Source organism: Aotus nancymaae, unplaced genomic scaffold (assembly GCF_030222135.1).
Source record: "Aotus nancymaae isolate 86718 unplaced genomic scaffold, 86718_ANA_hifiasm-v0.15.2.pri h1tg000033l, whole genome shotgun sequence".
Classification (NCBI taxonomy): Eukaryota; Metazoa; Chordata; class Mammalia; order Primates; family Aotidae; genus Aotus; species Aotus nancymaae.
The window spans coordinates 46,823,653-46,841,630 of NW_026988447.1; the positions used below are offsets into that span (position 1 = coordinate 46,823,653).

At 35.8% G+C, this 17,978-nt stretch overlaps 1 protein-coding gene and 1 non-coding gene across 4 annotated transcripts in view; one reads left to right on the forward strand and one right to left on the reverse strand.

Annotated features, from left to right (window-relative positions):
• The window catches only part of PDE5A (phosphodiesterase 5A), a 128,453-nt gene that overhangs the window by 44,958 nt on the left and 65,517 nt on the right, over nucleotides 1-17,978 (forward strand). For all 3 annotated transcript variants that reach the window (XM_064383916.1, XM_064383918.1, XM_064383917.1), the window contains exons 4-6: nucleotides 13,530-13,601; nucleotides 15,199-15,288; nucleotides 17,639-17,776. In XM_064383916.1, coding sequence (XP_064239986.1) covers nucleotides 13,530-13,601; nucleotides 15,199-15,288; nucleotides 17,639-17,776 — 300 coding nt within the window. The remainder of the gene's footprint in view (nucleotides 1-13,529; nucleotides 13,602-15,198; nucleotides 15,289-17,638; nucleotides 17,777-17,978) is intronic.
• On the reverse strand, nucleotides 10,608-10,734 carry LOC135277866 (small nucleolar RNA SNORA11). Its single transcript, XR_010345442.1, has one exon. It is a non-coding gene; the product is annotated as a small nucleolar RNA SNORA11 (small nucleolar RNA).

Consider the following 17,978-nt stretch of genomic DNA (forward strand, 5'->3'; position numbering starts at 1 on the left):
TTGTTGTCTTATGCTAAGAAATTTCCACAACAACTCCATCCTCCAGCTACCACTACCCTGATCATTCAGCAGCCATCAACATCAAAGTAAGACCCTTCACCGCCAAAAAGTTTATAGCTAGCTAAAGACTAAGGTGATTGTTACCATTTTTCAGCAATAAAGTATTTTTTTGATTATGGTATATACATTGTTTTATAGACAAGTGCTATTACACACTTAATAAATTACAGTATAGTCTAAAACTAACTTTTATATCCCCTGGAAAACCAAATATCTGTGTAACTCACTTTATTGCCATTGCCTGAAACCAAACCCACAATATCTCTGAGGCATGCCTACAGTTACTTCATTGAATATTAACTGGCACAGCTATGGAGAAGAGGTCTTGTCTTTTTTTTCTGGTGATACCTACAACTAGGAGTTTTGCTGGTGAGACAGATGTATGCATCTGTGCTCATACATGATTAACTTCTTAGGCACATCTTCCATTTGAAGGGAAAATACTTAGAGATAAAATTATGTTTTGGCTATGAGAACATAATAAACTATGTTCTCCATATGAAGGACATAGAATGTAAAGAAATTATGTATGTATATTTATACACACATACACACATACTTTTTTCTTGAATATCTGATGATAAATGATATGGATATCTAGCTTTCAATGGCTATATATGTGGTTAGCTAGACCAGTAGAGGCAATAGCAGTGATCTGAACACTTAGTTCAGCTCTAGTAAACTAGGCATTCTGTCAACACCTTTGATATCAACTTTGCTTTTAAAATTCTTTTTAGTCTATTTTGTGTTTTCATGCATGAAACTTGCTTTTTTCCATTTTTGCTGTGTTACTTCTTTCCTGTTTGTATTAGGTACCCATTATGAGCACACTACTCTACACTATAATTATCAGGAAGCTTTATTGGCAAGGCATTTTACAAGGCTATAGAGACATGGACTCATCATAAGTACAGGCAATGCTGGAACAAACTTGATCCTGATTTAACAGAGTCCAAATCCAACAACATTGTCCGGGGATAAGCCTATGCTTTGGAGGCCAACACCTGGCATCATGCAGGATACCACCCTTAGATCCTGGAGTCTGAAGTCATTTTTGGCAATGTATTGTGTAAAGGTGAACATAAACAGTGGTGGAATTATTCTGATATGAAGTACAATATGTATAACCTATGTTGATACACGAAAATTTTTATTGACATTTTGGGCTTACTCTCACTTAAGCAGAGAGGCAGAGGGTGAAAGAAAGAGCTTTGACTTTGTAGCAAAAATGAGTTGGTCTTGTGCTGGTTTAGGAGCAGTGAATCCTTGAGCAAGTTTCTTCTTTCCATGCTTTAGGTGATGGTCTGTAAAGTTTCAGCATAAAGTTCAAACACACAGGGTGGTTTTGAATTCCTAGTGACACAAGGAATGTGACAGTGCCTACTGCAGAGCTCTCACCTTGTAGGGGTCAGAAAATGTCCATTTCCTCCTTCTGAGACTGTTGGAAGGCCAGACAAATGGAGGAATGGAAAGTTAAACAACAGTAAACACTGAACGTACCCTGCCATGGGAAAGACGGCAGGCTCTTTTCTGCTATGTAACCTTTGTGTCTCTGGCAGTTTTTAAACGGCATATATGGAGACTTTGCTCACAATGGCTAGGCTCTGTTCTGTCTCTGGACAGAATCTCTGTACCTCAAGGGACAGAAAGATCTAATAAGAAGGCAAAAGGTCCCTTTAGTTCTAGGTTTAAGAGCTTTACCTCATTACTTAAAAGCTAGTGTGGCAGAGAGTTAAGTATTTGGCAGGAGGAGGATTTTTTTTTTTAATTGTTCAAAGGAATGAGAATAAACACTAGGATCAAGAATTATGCCGAGCATTTCCTCATACCCCAGTCTCAGGTTGACTCTGTTCCCACAGGATGTTCCTGGGGCAGGACAGCTACTGACCCCCAGAGGCTGGATTTGCCCTGGCCCCATCTGGGGAGCAACCATCCTGACTAATAGCACATAACAAGTAATAAGGACTTCAGCCTGTTTCAACATTACCCAGACAGCTGGGAACTTGGCACATGGCCCTCCACTTTCACATACCTTCAGCAATTACGTATTCATTTGCTTTTAAAATGTTTTAAAATTTACATACAGTAAAACACAGAGATCTTAATATATAATTTGATGAGTTTTTAAAAATGTACATATATCTGTATAACTAATTCCCTAATCAGTCCTCATAACTCATGGGCAACACTGTTCTGGTATCTATCACTGTAAATTAGTTTTGCTTTTTCTTGAAGAATCTCCTCATTTTTGAGACTGCATTATTATCCACTTTTCCTTGAAACATAGAATTTTTTTTTAATGTTGCATAAGTGGTTCTTGGCTGTGAAAACTTGTTATGAGACTTATAATCTAAGTCTAAGAAAACAACTTTTAGCAGCCACTTTGGATTGTCTTTGTTGTTCCATTCCTTTTGATGAAAATATGCATTAAGAAGATAAGCATAAAAAGGCAGAGAATACTCAAAATCAGAATGCCTCTCCCTCTACAGGGGATCGCAATTCCTTATCAGTAACGGAACAAGACTTAATAGATTACGAGTGTGTTCCAATAACAGAAGCAGGTTTCAAAACGTGGGTGATAAGAAACTTCTGTGAATTAAAAGAACTTGTTATAACCCAATGCAAAGAAACTAAGAACCTTGAAAAAAGGTTTGACGAAATGTTAACGAGAATGGACAATTTAGAGAGGAATATAAGTGAATTGATGGAGCTGAAAAACACAACACGAGAACTTCGCGAAGCATGCACAAGTTTAAACAGTCGAATTGATCAAGTAGAAGAAAGGATATCAGAAGTCGAGAACCAGCTCAGTGAAATGAAACGAGAAGACAAGATTGGAGAAAAAAGGATGAAAAGGAATGAGCAAAGTCTCCAGGAAATATGGGACTATGTGAAAAGACCTAATTTACGTTTGATAGGTGTACCTGAATGTGATGAAGAGAATGAATCCAAGTTGGAAAATACTCTTCAGGATATCATGCAGGAAAACTTTCCCAACCTGGCAAGGCAGGGTAATATTCAACTCCAGGTAATACAGAGAACACCACAAAGAAATTCTTCAAGAAGACCAACCCCAAGGCACATAATTGCCAGATTTATTAGGGTTGAAATGAAGGAGAAAATACTAAGGGCAGCCAGAGAGAAAGGTCAGGTTACCCATAAAGGGAAACCTATCAGACTTACAGCGGATCTCTCAGCAGAAACCCTACAAGCAAGAAAAGAGTGGGGACCAATATTTAACATCCTTAAAGAAAAGAACTTTCAACCCAGAATTTCCTATCCAGCCAAACTAAGCTTTATAATCGAAGGAAAAATTAAATCCTTTGCGAACAAACAAGTACTTAGAGAGTTCACCACCACCAGGCCTGCTTTACAAGAGCTTCTGAAAGAAGCACTATACATATAAAGGAACAACCAAAATCAGCCTTTCCAAAAATATATCAAAAAGAAAAGAACATTAACACAACGAAAAATTTACACTAACTAATGGGCAAAACAGCCAGCTAGCATCAAATGCCAGTATTAAAGTTATATATATTCTAATCGGATAAAAAGCCAAAACCCATTGGTATGCTGCATCCAGACCCATCTCACATGCAACGATACACAAAGACTCAAAACAAAGAGAAGGAGGAAGATTTATCAACCAATCAGAGAGTAAAATTAAACAAATAAATAAAAAGCAGGAGATGCAATTCTCGCCTCTGATAGACTTTAAAGCAACAAAGAGCAAAAGAGGCAAAGAAGGACATTACATAATGGCAAAAGGACCAATGTAACAAGAAGAACTAACGATTTTATAGATCAACGAGACAGAAAATTAACAAGGACATCCAGGACTTGAACTCAGACCTGGAACAAGTAAACTTAATAAACATTTATAGAACTCTCCACTTCAAATACATAAAACATACATTACCACCTCACACCTATTCCATAAGTGACTACATAATTGGAAGTAAATCACTCCTTAGTAATCGCATAGCATTTCATAAGTTTAAATGAAATATTGGTTGGCTGCTCGTTTGTTATTTTCTTCCCTTATTCCTTCCTGTTTACATCAAGTATAATTATTGGTATAAAAGAGGTTTTCAATACCCATTACTAAAATGCATTCTAGCCTGGGCAAGAAAGCAATACTCCCATTCTCTCTCTTTCTCTTCCTTTTTCTTCCTCTTCTTTATTCTTTTTCTTTCTTTCTTTCTTTCAAAAAAAAAGAAAGAAAGAAAAGAAAAGGGCTAACATATAAATCTCTAGAAAAAAAAAAAAAAGAAGATAAGCATACTTATGAGATCCAAAGATTAACCCTTGGTATGTACTGGAGGACCCTTGGTCTCCATGATTCCTTGAGTATAAAAGAATAGTCCATAAGAGATTATATTTTGGCTGGGCATGGTGTCTCACACCTGTAATCCCAGTACTTTGGGAGGCTGAGGCGGATGGATCAAGAGGTCGGGAGTTCAAGACGAGCCTGACCAATATGGTGAAACCCCATCTCTACAAAAAATTCAAAAATTAGTCGGGCATGGTGGCATGTGCATGTAATCCTAGCTACTCAGGAGGCTGAGGCAGGAGAATCGCTTGAATCAGGGAGGCGGAAGTTGCAGTGAGCCAAGATCATGCCATTGCACTCCAGCTTGGGCAACAGAGCAAGACTCCATGTCAAAAAAAAAAAAAAAGAGACTGTATTTTATACTAGGGCTGATTTCACTTTTTCCTGTGAGGAGTAGGAGAAAGAATTGTAGGCTTTGGGATCAAGTCCGGAGAGTGTCTGGGTCTGCATATTCTTGGACTAGCGATGTAAGTTTTCTGAACATCAGATTGCTCTGTGATAAAGTAGGAATGATAATTAAAGGGTTATGTCAAGGATTAAATGAATGAACAGTTACAAAGTACCTGTTACACGGCAAGCCCTCCCTTTTCCTTTGTTTAATGGCAAGATTTTTAGCATTTGAATGTTTCTGATTTTAGCTAGGAAGGATTTCTTAACTATATTAGAAACACTGGCATTGATCATGTTATTTCTGATGCCAGTTATCTTCAGGGCACTCTTTTTCATATCTTGCCATTCCTTAGAAGCTTCTCTCTAACTTACTTGGCTGCCCATTAGTAGCCTTGAAGGCTGTGAGAATAAACTAAAAGCATCATTCTCCTCTGTTTATCCTTGTCTTGTCCCCCAACTATGGAAGATCTATGACCATTCTCTTGAGATAAATAGTGGGTATAAAGGTGCCTGTATATACAGAAGGATAAGTCAGTCTTACCAGTCACTTAAAGAAATATCTAACTTTGATTCTAAAATTTATTAATAGACGCTCACCCCCAAAACCATAACTAAAAAGGTCAAAATTGGTAAATGTACACATAGGTAACACAGAAGAGGATACCCGGTTAGCAAATAACAATAAAAAGATGTTTCTTCTCTCTAGTAATCTGGAAAATACAAATTACAAATTAAAGCAACAGTGATACATAGTTTTATACCCATCTGATTGACAAACATTGAAAAATTCTGATAATACCAGGTGCTGGTAAGGATATGAGGTTAATGGAGACTCTCATGCCTTGCTATTAAAGGTATAAATTTCTGCACTCTTTTTGAACATTTAACCAGAGAAGTTGCTGCACATGTGCACAAGAAGAATATACAAATATGTTTCTTAAAGATTATAGTAGCACAAAAGTTGCAAACAACCCAAACATCCATTCCTTGGGGATCAAATAAATAGTTTGATGTGGAATGCAGTATTGTATATAAAATGAATGAATCTGATGTATATGAATTGATCTTAAAAAATATTGAATACATTTGATAGGTGTACCTGAATGTGATGAAGAGAATGAATCCAAGTTGGAAAATACTCTTCAGGATATCATTCAGGAAAATTTTCCCAACCTGGCAAGGCAGGGTAATATTCAACTCCAGGTAATACAGAGAACACCACAAAGATATTCTTCAAGAAGACCAACCCCAAGGCACATAATTGCCAGATTTATTAGGGTTGAAATGAAGAAGAAAATACTAAGGGCAGCCAGAGAGAAAGGTCAGGTTACCCATAAAGGGAAACCTATCAGACTTACAGCAGATCTCTCAGCAGAAACCCTACAAGCCAGAAAAGAGTGGGGACCAATATTTAACATCCTTAAAGAAAAGAACTTTCAACCCAGAATTTCCTATCCAGCCAAACTAAGCTTTATGAGCGAAGGAAAAATTAAATCTTTTGCGAACAAACAAGTACTTAGAGAGTTCACCACCACCAGGCCTGCTTTACAAGAGCTTCTGAAAGAAGCACTATACATATAAAGGAACAACCAATATCAGCCTTTCCAAAAATATATCAAAAAGCAAAGAACTTTAACACAATAAAAAATTTACATCAACTAATGGACAAAACAGCCAGCTAGCATCAAACGCCGGTATTAAACTTATATATATTTTAATTGGATAAAAAGCCAAAACCCATCGGTATGCTGCATCCGGGCCCATCTTACATGCAACAATACACAAAGACTCAGAGAGAAGGAGGAAGATTTACCAATCAAACAGAGAGTAAAAATAAACTAATAAACAAAAAGCAGGAGATGCAATTCTCGCCTCTGATAAAGTAGACTTTAAAGCAACAAAGATCAAAAGAGGCGAGGAATGACATTACATAATGGCAAAAGGATCAATGCAACAAGAAGAGCTAACGATTCTATAGATCAACGAGATAGAAAATTAACAAGGATATTCAGAACTTGAACTCAGACCCGGAACAAGTAAACTTAATAAACATTTATAGAACTCTCCACTTCAAATACATAAAACATACATTACCACCTCACACCTATTCCAAAGGTGACTATATAATTGGAAGTAAATCACTCCTCAGTAATCGCATAGCATTTCATAGGTTTAAATTAAATATTGGTTGGCTGTTTGTTTGTTATCTTCTTCCCTTATTCCTTCCTGACTACATCATTAAGTATAATTATCAGTATAAAAGAGGTTTTCAATACCCATTACTAAATTGCATTCTAGCCTGAGCAAGAAAGCAATACTCCCATTCTCTCTCCCTCTTTCTTTTCCTTCTCCCTCCTCCCCATTCTCTCTCTCTCTTTCTCTTCCTTTTTCCTCCTTCCTATTCTCTCTCTCTCTTTCTAGAAAAAAAAAAAAATATATATATATATATATATAGAATACAATTACAAGTTGCAAAATGATTCACACTCTGTTATTTCATTTCAGAAACTTTTTGAAAGATAAAAGTACTATGTTTTGTGTACAGATTTATATATTTTTAGGAGTATAGGCTGGTCCGAGTGCAGTGGTGTTTACAACTAATTGATCACAACCAGTTACAGATTTCTTTGTTCCTTCTCTACTCCCACTGCTTCACTTGACTAGCCTTAAAAAAAAAAAAAAAAAAGAGTATAATGAAGAAGGTTGACTATGGGTAGGAGGAACAGGAGGGAGAAGAATGAGACTGGAAAGAGGAAGCCCAATTTAATTTTATCTTAATTTAATAGTAATAATAAAGGAAACATCATCAAATTAACATTTAGTAATTCTATATCAGTAGTTCTAAACCTGTCTTTTGTCCCTGGACTAGCAGCATTTGTAATCACTTGAGAACTTTTAGAAATAAAGGCCCCAGTCTACATCTACAAAATCTGAAATTCGGGGGGTAGACCCATGAAACTGTGTTTTAACAAGTCTCACACTACCACTGTTTTAGATGACAAAGGCATGGATGTTTACTATCTCATTCTTCATGATTTTTGATACTTTTTAAATTAAAAATTAAATAATCTCAAGCTTTTCTTTCTTCTCTCCTCCAATATCGTCTTAGGCTATAAATTTCAACTCCATAATTAATGGCTTATTAAGAACATAATGTTTTTACTGCCACATAAAGTTCTCAGATATGGATGGATTTCTTAATATTGAGCAAAGGTTAGAGCCAAAAATGGGAAGATATCATTGTTATTTTGAATGTGTATTGTTTAGTTAGTATATCACCCTAAAACATTTTATTCTTTCTGGAATTTCTCCCATTATCATCAGCAACAAATATTATTCAACCATTGAGTACGTGTAAAACAATGCAAAGTGTTGATAATAGCATAAGGCATAAGATATAAATCATATCCTTAGATGACAATCTAATTGCAGGGTTAGGATGTGAGTTGAGAAAATAAGGTTAAAAGGTTAAAGAGATACTCTATTTACAGGGTGTATGGCATATAAAACTGCCACAGAGTATCAGAGAGTTTAAAAGGAAAGGTTTTTGGAGATTCAGCCTCAGTAGAGAATATGGAAGGTGATATTTCAATGAATTACATGAACAAAGGACATTGCAGTATTCTAATTCAAAGACCCATGCAAGTGATCTAGTTGAGGGTGTGGAATGTTAGGTAGAGTCTTTAACTTTATTCTGTAGATGGGTGAAACCATTACAATTTTGAGAAATGAAGTGATCTGTGTATGCACAACAGTGCCCACAAAAGATAAATTTGACTAAAGTGTCAAAGATGGAGTGAAGGCAAGAAGATGATTAGGAATGAGATATCAAGTTCTTCAAAGACAGTAAGGATTTACATAGTAAAACAGAAGAGATAATATGGGGTAAGGAGAAGAGGAAAAAGAATGGAAGAATATAAGACTCAGAATTGAATGGAATGCATTGGTTTCTTAATGCTGCTGTAAAAAAAATCACTACCAGAAATTTAGTGACTTAAAACAGCACACATGTATTATTTGAAGCTTTCAGAATCCAAATTAGTTCTCAGTGGGCTAAAATCAGGGCATCTACAGGGCTGTGTTTCTGTGTGGAGTCTCTAGAGATGAACCTGTTCTCTTGCACCTTCTAGCTTCCATAGGCTGCCTGTACCCCTTTGCTAATGGCCCCCTCCTCCATCTTCAAAACCTGCAGCATAGCATCATCAAATGTTTTCTTAACTCTGCCTCTCCTGCCTGCCACTCTTCCTTACAAGGATACTTGTGGTTACATTGGGCCCACCCAGATGATTCAGGATAATCTCCCCATCTCTAGATCTTCAATTTTATCACATGTGAAAAACCCTGTTTGTCATTTAAGGGTCACATATTCATAGGTTCCAGAGATTAGGACGAGGACATCTTTGGGGCCATTATTTTGCCTACCACATGGAATATTACCATAACTTCATGATTCCTTAGGATTCAGAAGAGAGGTCAGAAAGCCTGGATAGGTTGTGTCAACTCTCACTCTCAGTTTGTTCATCTATAAAGCAGGTGGGTGAGGGAGGCTTTGGGGGTGAGATTCCCAAGCCTAACACTGATTAGAATGTCAGCTCCATGAGGACAAGGATTTTCATCTGTTTTGTTCACTACCGGTACATAAAGGCACTTAGTAGTTGTTGGATAAAGTATGGCAGAATGAATAAATGAGTCAAAGAAAAGTTTGAAAAGAGCACTAGGGAAAGTTCTCCCCAAACACCTCTGTATATCCTTAAGTTCTAGTTTTCCTAGTGAAGTTTGTATTTGGCTGAGATTAGGCTGTCTAGAGTCCTGTCATTGCAATGGAGATATTCTGAGGCTGAGAGAGAGGGATAGATTTGTAGTCTGTCCTTTCCTCCTTTGCTTTTAGTTTCCGTGCTGAGCATCCCCTGAACTGGGGATGGGGAAATGTATTGGGATTGATGTATGGCCTCAGTAAATGTCTGGGGCAGCTGCTTATTGAAGAAGAAATTGCTCACTGTGGCAATGATCAGTTGCCCTGAAACAACCAGCTGTCACATTCCACACTGCTCACCCAGTGAGAGTCAAGTCTTGGCCTTTGCATTCCTAAAAGAACACTCCACCCTGTGAGGACATAACATCCATTTATGTTGTGCATAGTGCCAGTAGAATAGAAAACAGAAAGGCTTTTTTGCGATTTTACAAAAATAGCTTGGAGCACCTGCATCTGAGAGTACAGTTAGCCAGCAGGTAGGCAAAAGTGAGTGGACATTCTGAGGAGGGAGCTAATGTTGTTAGGGATGCTGCCTCTCACATGTGAAGTCTGTCATATACTTACAATAAAAGCTGTCATTGAAAACAGACATTTCAAAGCCCCATAGTTAGCAGTTACTTGATTTAAAGACAATGATCTAATTTATTTAAAGAAGCAATGGATGACAGCAGAAGGAAGGACCGACTTTATATGAACATGAGAGGGCAGAGGGTGCTAGTTTTGCTCAGGATCCTTAAAGTCAGAGAATTAAACTGTTCTTTGTCTTTTATTGTGTATATGACCCTGGACAAACACTATCCCTTTTCCTCTATTTTTATCTGTTTTTATCAGTGTCATTTTAAAAATGTCATCTATCTGGGGATGGAGGCACATATACATATTAGATACACAGTTGTCCCTCAGTATACAAAAAGGGATTGATTTCAGGACCCACTTCATCCCCTCATACCAAAATCTGTGGATGCCCAAGTCCCTTATATAAAATGGCATAGTATTTGCATAAAACCTGTGACATACTCTCAGGTTTTGATACACCGTAAATCATCTCCGGATTTTTTTTTTTTTGGTTACACATGTGGGACATTTGTTCTTAGGGAGCCACAAATTTTGTGCCCATTGTCACAGTGACCCCAGATGCCTGTTCCAAGTGTTGTAAACAGAGGAGCCGTTCTTCAGGCCCCTACTCCAAGCACACACCTAGATTGCTTACAATACCTAATATAATGTGAAGGCTCTGTACATAATTGACCTACTGTGTTTATTTTATGTTATTTTTATTGCTGTGGGTTTAAAAAAAATTTTTTTTTTGTCAAATATATTCTATCACAGTTGAATACAAAGGACCAACAATATTTTCCTGGTCTAATAGTCTTTTGAGAGAACTTGCTTGGTTTGTTTTTCTATTTTTATTTATTTATTAGTAGAAATTTACAGGGCATATGTGAAACTTTGTTACATGTATATAATGCATAGTGATCAAGTTGGGGTATTTCTGGTGACTGTTAGGCATAATACAATACAATTTTGTTAAGTATAGTCACCCTACTATGCTGTAAAACATTGAATTTATTTCTTCTATCTTACTGTATGTTTGTAATACCAGCACTTCGGGAGGCCATAGCGGAAGGATTGCTTGAGTGCAGGAGTTTGGGACCAGCCTGGGCATAGTGAGACCTCGTCTCTACCAAAAAAATTTTTTTTTTTTTTTTTTTTTTTTTGAGGCGGAGTTTCGCTGTTGTTACCCAGGCTGGAGTGCAATGGCGCGGTCTCGGCTCACTGCAACCTCCTCCTCCTGGGTTCAAGCAATTCTCCTGCCTCAGCCTCCCAAGTAGCTGGGATTACAGGCACGCGCCACCATGCCCAGCTAATTTTTGTATTTTTAGTAGAGACGGGGTTTCACCTTGTTGATCAGGATGGTCTCAATCTCTTGACCTCGTGAGCCACCGCGCCCGGCCTCTACCAAAAATTTTTAAAAATTTAACCAGGCCTGGTAGTACATGCCTGTAGTCCCAGCTACTTGGAAGCTGAGGTGGGAGAACAGCCTCAGCCTGGAAGATCAAGGCTGCAGTGAGCTGTGATTGTGCCACTGCACTCCAGCCTGGGCAACAGAGCAAGATCCTGTCTCAAAAAGAAGAAAAAAAGACTGAAAGGAATCATCTCTGTAAATTTATGTTGATATGATGATAGACTAAAATGTTAATATAGTTTGATTAGGGATCATTTAATAAGCAGCTGATTTTTTGTCTTTTTATGTTTTTGAATGAGCAAGAGTGCATTGCTTCATACAGTTCCAGGTATAGATAGCATATCAATATATACTTTTTATACTGCATGTTTATCAGAAACTTTGCATAATACTTTCTACATCTATTTGAAACTCATCTTTCTTAAAACACATATTTAAAGTTTATGTCTTTCCTTTGTAAAACTATTTATTAGAGAAAAAGAAAAAATTAAATATAATTTCAGAGAAGCTTTCTGTTTTACCCACATTAAGTGCCCTGTCAGGGCTCCTAGCAATCCATGGCCACTGTTTTATGAAACTGATCCCACCATCCTACTATGCTATAAGTCTATGTTTATGTATCACTCGTTCTTGATTCTGAGCTCCTTCAGAGTAATCACTTCCCCAGTTTATTATGTTTTGGTACATAATAGGCACTACAGCATTTGTTGAGTGGATTAATGAACATCTGAGCATTTAAAATAACCAAAGTATACTACTCTATATTAGACCCCAGTGACCTTCAAGTGGCTCTTATTAGTTACAGTTCCAGTGAACATTCCTAACTACAATCCAGACATTTTTGACCTTAGACAAATTTTACTAGAAATTTAGCCACTGGGGTTTTAACATCTAGAAATCTGCTGCTATTTTCAAGAGCTAAAGAGAATGTAAAAATAAGAGAGAGTTGCCCTAAGGGAAATGAAAAGGTATAGGATAGTTGCATAATTCTGCTTTAAAAAATAATAATAATGCTTTACCATAAGGGCAAAAAAAAAGAGAGAAAAATGTTAAGAAGACTAGAAAACTACATAAGACAAGAACGTATTTCCCCTTCCTTGTTCTGCTATCCTAGAGGAGAATTTTATATATTTTTCTTAAAGCTAAGATACTATAATGAGCTGAGAAAACAAAGTGAACCATCCTCATAGAAGTGAGGAAGCGTATTTCTGAAGTATAGCCAGTTAAAGGATAATAGCTTATTCCACTGATACTAAATAGCAGAAGAAAGAAAGAGTAGAATTTATAAGTAATAAAGAGGAGGGAAGAGTAAGTTGAAGGTCTTTATAAGACTAATGTAAATAACTTAAAATGAAGGTGGAACTAAAAGGTAAGTAACTTTCAAAAGCCTTCTGATCTATTTGAAATAAGGCTCAAGCTGTTAATTCCTGTTCTGATTTTTCAGTACTCTCTTTCCCAAAAATAAGTCTGTTGAAGGTAAAATAATTTTCAAGCACAGAAATTTCAAAAGAAGTTGGACTACATTCCTATATTAAGAATTATTTTTGCACTAATGATCCTCCTGCATTCCTTCCATGATTGGCCACTAGGTCCTGTTTCATTTTTAGTAAAATAGCATTTAGCCCTTTTGAAATATTATATTTAAAACCCATATAAAATGTTAATTTTCTTATATACTTTATTTGAACTATAATCAAAGTTTGTTGTTTATATTTTAAAACTATGGAAAATATATACTTTAACATATGATTGCTAAAATAATTTCATTCAAAATGCAGGGTGAAATCACAGGATCAAACATAGTTTGGGCACTAAGAAATTAAAAGCATTCAAATTCTTATTAGGAAGAAAGAATGTGGTAAATGATGTAGAGCTTGTTCAAATGTTGATGAGAGGTTTTGCTTTTGTTTTGTAGTCTAGTGTTATTTTAAAGCACATGTGAAATATCTTCTATAAACACATTTTGGGGATTTTTTACCAGTAATTTCAGTCAATAAAAGATTTGCCACTTTTCTTTCCTTATACAGGTTGTTGGTGTAGCCCAGGCCATCAACAAGAAATCGGGAAATGGTGGGACATTTACTGAAAAAGATGAAAAGGTACCAAAACTTGTGTCAGGCATGAGCCAATTTAGGAAGATGCTTTCTCTTTATAGTATATACACCTCTAGGATTAGCTGTTGCTGAAATCGTTGGTCACAAAAAACATTATAGTTCAAAAGTATATCTTAGGCTAAATACAGTGATGATTTCACATCTGAGTACTTGTGTTATGCAGTCAGCAGAAACCCCCGAATTCTGTCCTGCTGTGCTGCCAAGCCTCCACTGGGCATGTTGGGGCCACACAGAGGGTGACTTATGGTATTTTAACTATCTCATTTACCTTTCATCGCTGCTATAGAGATCCAACCTTGAGTAAAAACCCATAAAAACACTGCTCCAAGTTCAGCCCTTCTGGTTGGCTAAAAATTGGAATTGCCTCCTGGTGTAGCAAATTTCTGAGTGTTTTATAAGCCTTGCACACAGACGGTGGGGCGCCAAGGTGTGAATTCAGGCTGTATGATGTAAATTTAGCTTCAGAAAGAGCAACAGCCGGCATTATTTTATTACTCTTCTCGTTCAACTCTGAAGGAATACCTTCCACACACCACAATGGCATGCTTTCTGTTTAAGGACAAAAGCCCTTAAACTTGTTGATAACTTCATTCTGTGAGTAGGTTTCATTATTTCTCCTATTGAATATGTAATTATGTGTATATCATAGCCTATTGAATTATTCCTATTCCAAGCCCCTTGCTGTTTATTTTGTTCCCCTGAAAATTAATAGGAGCTTTTGAATTTGGAAGACATTCAAACAAGACAGTTATTTTTGTCTTGGTGCTATAGGCTAGGTTGGCACCTTTGTTGGTTCCCTTGTTTTAATTGCTTCAGAACATAGTAAATACTTTTTAAAATCAGAGTAGTAGCAGACATCTAGGCTCCTATTCTGTTCATGGCACTTGAGAATGAATAGTTGGTGTGAAAACATCGTTCTTGGATTGACTTTATATTCCATTATTATGTTTATAATCCATTAATATAACTCCCTCCTGAATTGATTTGCAATTTTTAAGGCTCTATCACATTGTGAATAAAGTATGCTGTCTAAAGATTTATTTCAATCAATAATTAATATAATTGTAAACACATTACACTAGTATAGTATAACCAGGATGATAGATCCATGTTAAAAATGACAGATTTAAAGTAATGTTTGCAACTTTATGTAATATTTAACTTTATGTTTTTATTGTGAATATTCTTTAAACAAGTACATGAGCTGTTGTTTGCTTCATTAATGAATTACAAGCTACTTATATAATAGTTTCAGCATAGATACAAGTCTTAATATCATGGAGAAGTGAAACCAAATTTTGCATAGAATGAATTGTAACTTCAGATGTAAAAAGAGGTCTTTATCTTAGTTCCTCTCCTTTTTCTCTTAGTTGATTTATACCTAATGTATGACCTTAGGAGACTGCTCCAACACCTTTAGCTAAGACTTGGTTTATATCATCCTAATTTTATGTAGAACAAACATCTACTCTTTTGGCTTTCTAACTGTAAATATTTGGGGATGTCTTTTGTATTTCAAACAATATAACTAGACTGTTTTATGTACAGTTTTTATTTCTCTGTTATGTTATCTGTTTTTTAGGACTTTGCTGCTTATTTGGCATTTTGTGGTATTGTTCTTCATAATGCTCAGCTCTATGAGACTTCGCTGCTGGAGAACAAGAGAAATCAGGTCAGTCCGATTACTAAAGAAAGAGTATAGAAATACTTCTTAAAAACTGTTACATTTTTATCCAAATAATGTATGCAGATGATTAAAAATTTAGATAGTAAAGATTCAGTTTCTCAATACTTTAGCTATTTTTCCTAGTAGTCATTTCTATTTCCTATTTTTCATGCTCAGTTGTTTATCTTGCTAGACAATGTTCATTAACTTGGGAGATGAGGATTTAATTGACTTACACCACACCTTACTTGCCGTTACCCTTATCCTACCAGTGTCATTATATCACTGTTTTTAGTCACTATATGAGTTGCACTTGTGATGTTAAGTAATGGTTTTAGTTCTTGCTCTGTCAATTGTAGATATTACTCTTGATTTCATATTTTGTTAGATGGGTATCTTAGCATCCCTGTTCTCTTTATCTCTCATTCCCAACTACCACTCCTTGGCCCTGCTTTTCTCATTTGGACTTTTTCTTTTATAATTGCCCACATTGGTAATATGTATTTCTACAACCATGATGAACTTTTCCTAGGCTTTGTCTAGATTAAATCTAAAGTGCAATTTTAAACAATTTATAAGTACTATGATTATGTAAATCTTGTTCATATTACCCTTGTTATAGAACTTTGCATTTTTCCTGATGTTTCTGATTTTTTTTCCCTTGAACTCTTTGCTGTAGTATAGTCTCATGTTCTTGTTTTATTTTTTTTCCCCCCTAAACTCCATTATATTAGGCATCCTGTTGAATTTCCCTTCTGCTTCTGCTTGGAGATGTTCAAACTGAGATTCTCCAACCTTTGTTCTTCCAAGCTAAACTATTCAGACCTATGCCTGCTACACTAGTGTCATCACAGAACTTCTCTTCACTGCTTTCTTAGAAAGATTTCACTATTTTTGGGATCCCCTACTTCTTTCTCACTTCCTTATTTTGCAGCACATTCTCAATTAACTACTTAAGAAAGGATATTGATGAAGTAAACTTTTTGAGTCCTTGCATGTATGAAAATATGTATTGTACCATCCTGCCACTTTGGCTAGGTATAAAATTCTACATTGAAAAATCAGTTTCTCAGAATTTAGAGGTAGTGCTTTGTCTTCTAACTAGCATTTATGTTGTCCTTATTCTTGGCTCTTTTGTAGATATTTTATATTTATTATCTATAATATATATTAATATATAACATGATATGTAATACACACTTTGTATTTTTCTATTATTATATATATATCTATTTTTGTCTAAGTGTCTATAAGCTTTTCAGATTATTTATATTTGCTTTTGTAACTTAATTTCACAATATTACTCTTTTTTCATTCATCATGCTGGTACCTGTATGTTGGTTCATCTCTTTGGAGGCTTAAGCAAACTGTTCACTTCTGTATAATTCTTTTTTCATTATTTATTTGATAATTCATCTTCTTTACCCTCTATTTTCTCTGTTTAGGATCAGTATTAATAAGATATGGGACCTTCCATTGACTTTAACTGCAGTGTTCTCCTTGCTCTGTTCTTGCCATCCTTTCATCCAATCCCCATTTTTACAAATAGATGTGATTACAGCACTTCCTTCCTGCAGTGCATCACAGTCTAAAGTGCTTCAAAAGACATACAGTGCTGTTCAGGTTCTTTTTCTGCTTAATGCTGCAATCTCATTTCCCAGTTCCTCTCTTTTAGTCTATTCTCTTGTAAAACCTGATCAAAATTTTCAGTGTGCTACTTTCAATTCTGTTGTTTTTTGCCTGAAATATTTCTCTTCCCTATTTCACCTGAATGATTCCTACTCATCTTTCAGACCTCAGCTAGGATAGTGTCACCTCCATGGAGTTTTTGGTAATACCTGTGAAGTTAGGAAGGAAGAGAAATCAAAGGAAATTTTTAAAAACTTTGTTTACTTTAGGTAATATTTGCTCTGCTCTGTAAAAATATTGATAATGTTGACTATTGTTAATCTAAAAAGTTTGGAACAACATTAACAATGTGTTTTATGTACCAGATAGCATTCAAAATACTTTATAAATATTATCTTACTTAATCCTCCCAACAGCCCTATGATTTTGGTGTTACTAATATCTCCATGTTCAAGAAATTGCCCTCAGTCTCAAAGCTAGCAGGAAAGGAAGTCAGGACTAAAAACTGATTACTCTGACTTCAGAGCCTGTGATCTTAACAACTATATTAATTATATTAACAGTCAATAGAGGATTTTGTTAATAAGTGGAGACATATTTAATATTTGAATGTAGACTGGGTCATAACCTGCTAGATTATATAAACAATTTATAACCCATATAAATAATTGGGTTTATATAATGACAGAAAATTGCCAAATAATAAGCTCTTAATTTTTTTGTCTAGGTGCTGCTTGACCTTGCTAGTTTAATTTTTGAAGAACAACAATCATTAGAAGTAATTCTAAAGAAAATAGCTGCCACTATTATCTCTTTCATGCAAGTGCAGAAATGCACCATTTTCATAGTGGATGAAGATTGCTCCGTGAGTACAGAGTATGACTTTTTCATTTTTAGAAAGACAAAACCTTGTATTTCTGTAAGCATTTCTTTTAAATGTCATTTTGGTCTTAGAACCCTCTTTCAAACTCAAATGTCTATGGATATGTATGTAAAACCAATCAGAGTATGAGCTGTTCTGGTTGAAGACAGGTAGGGTTAGAAGGTGGAGGGTGCCTTCATCACCC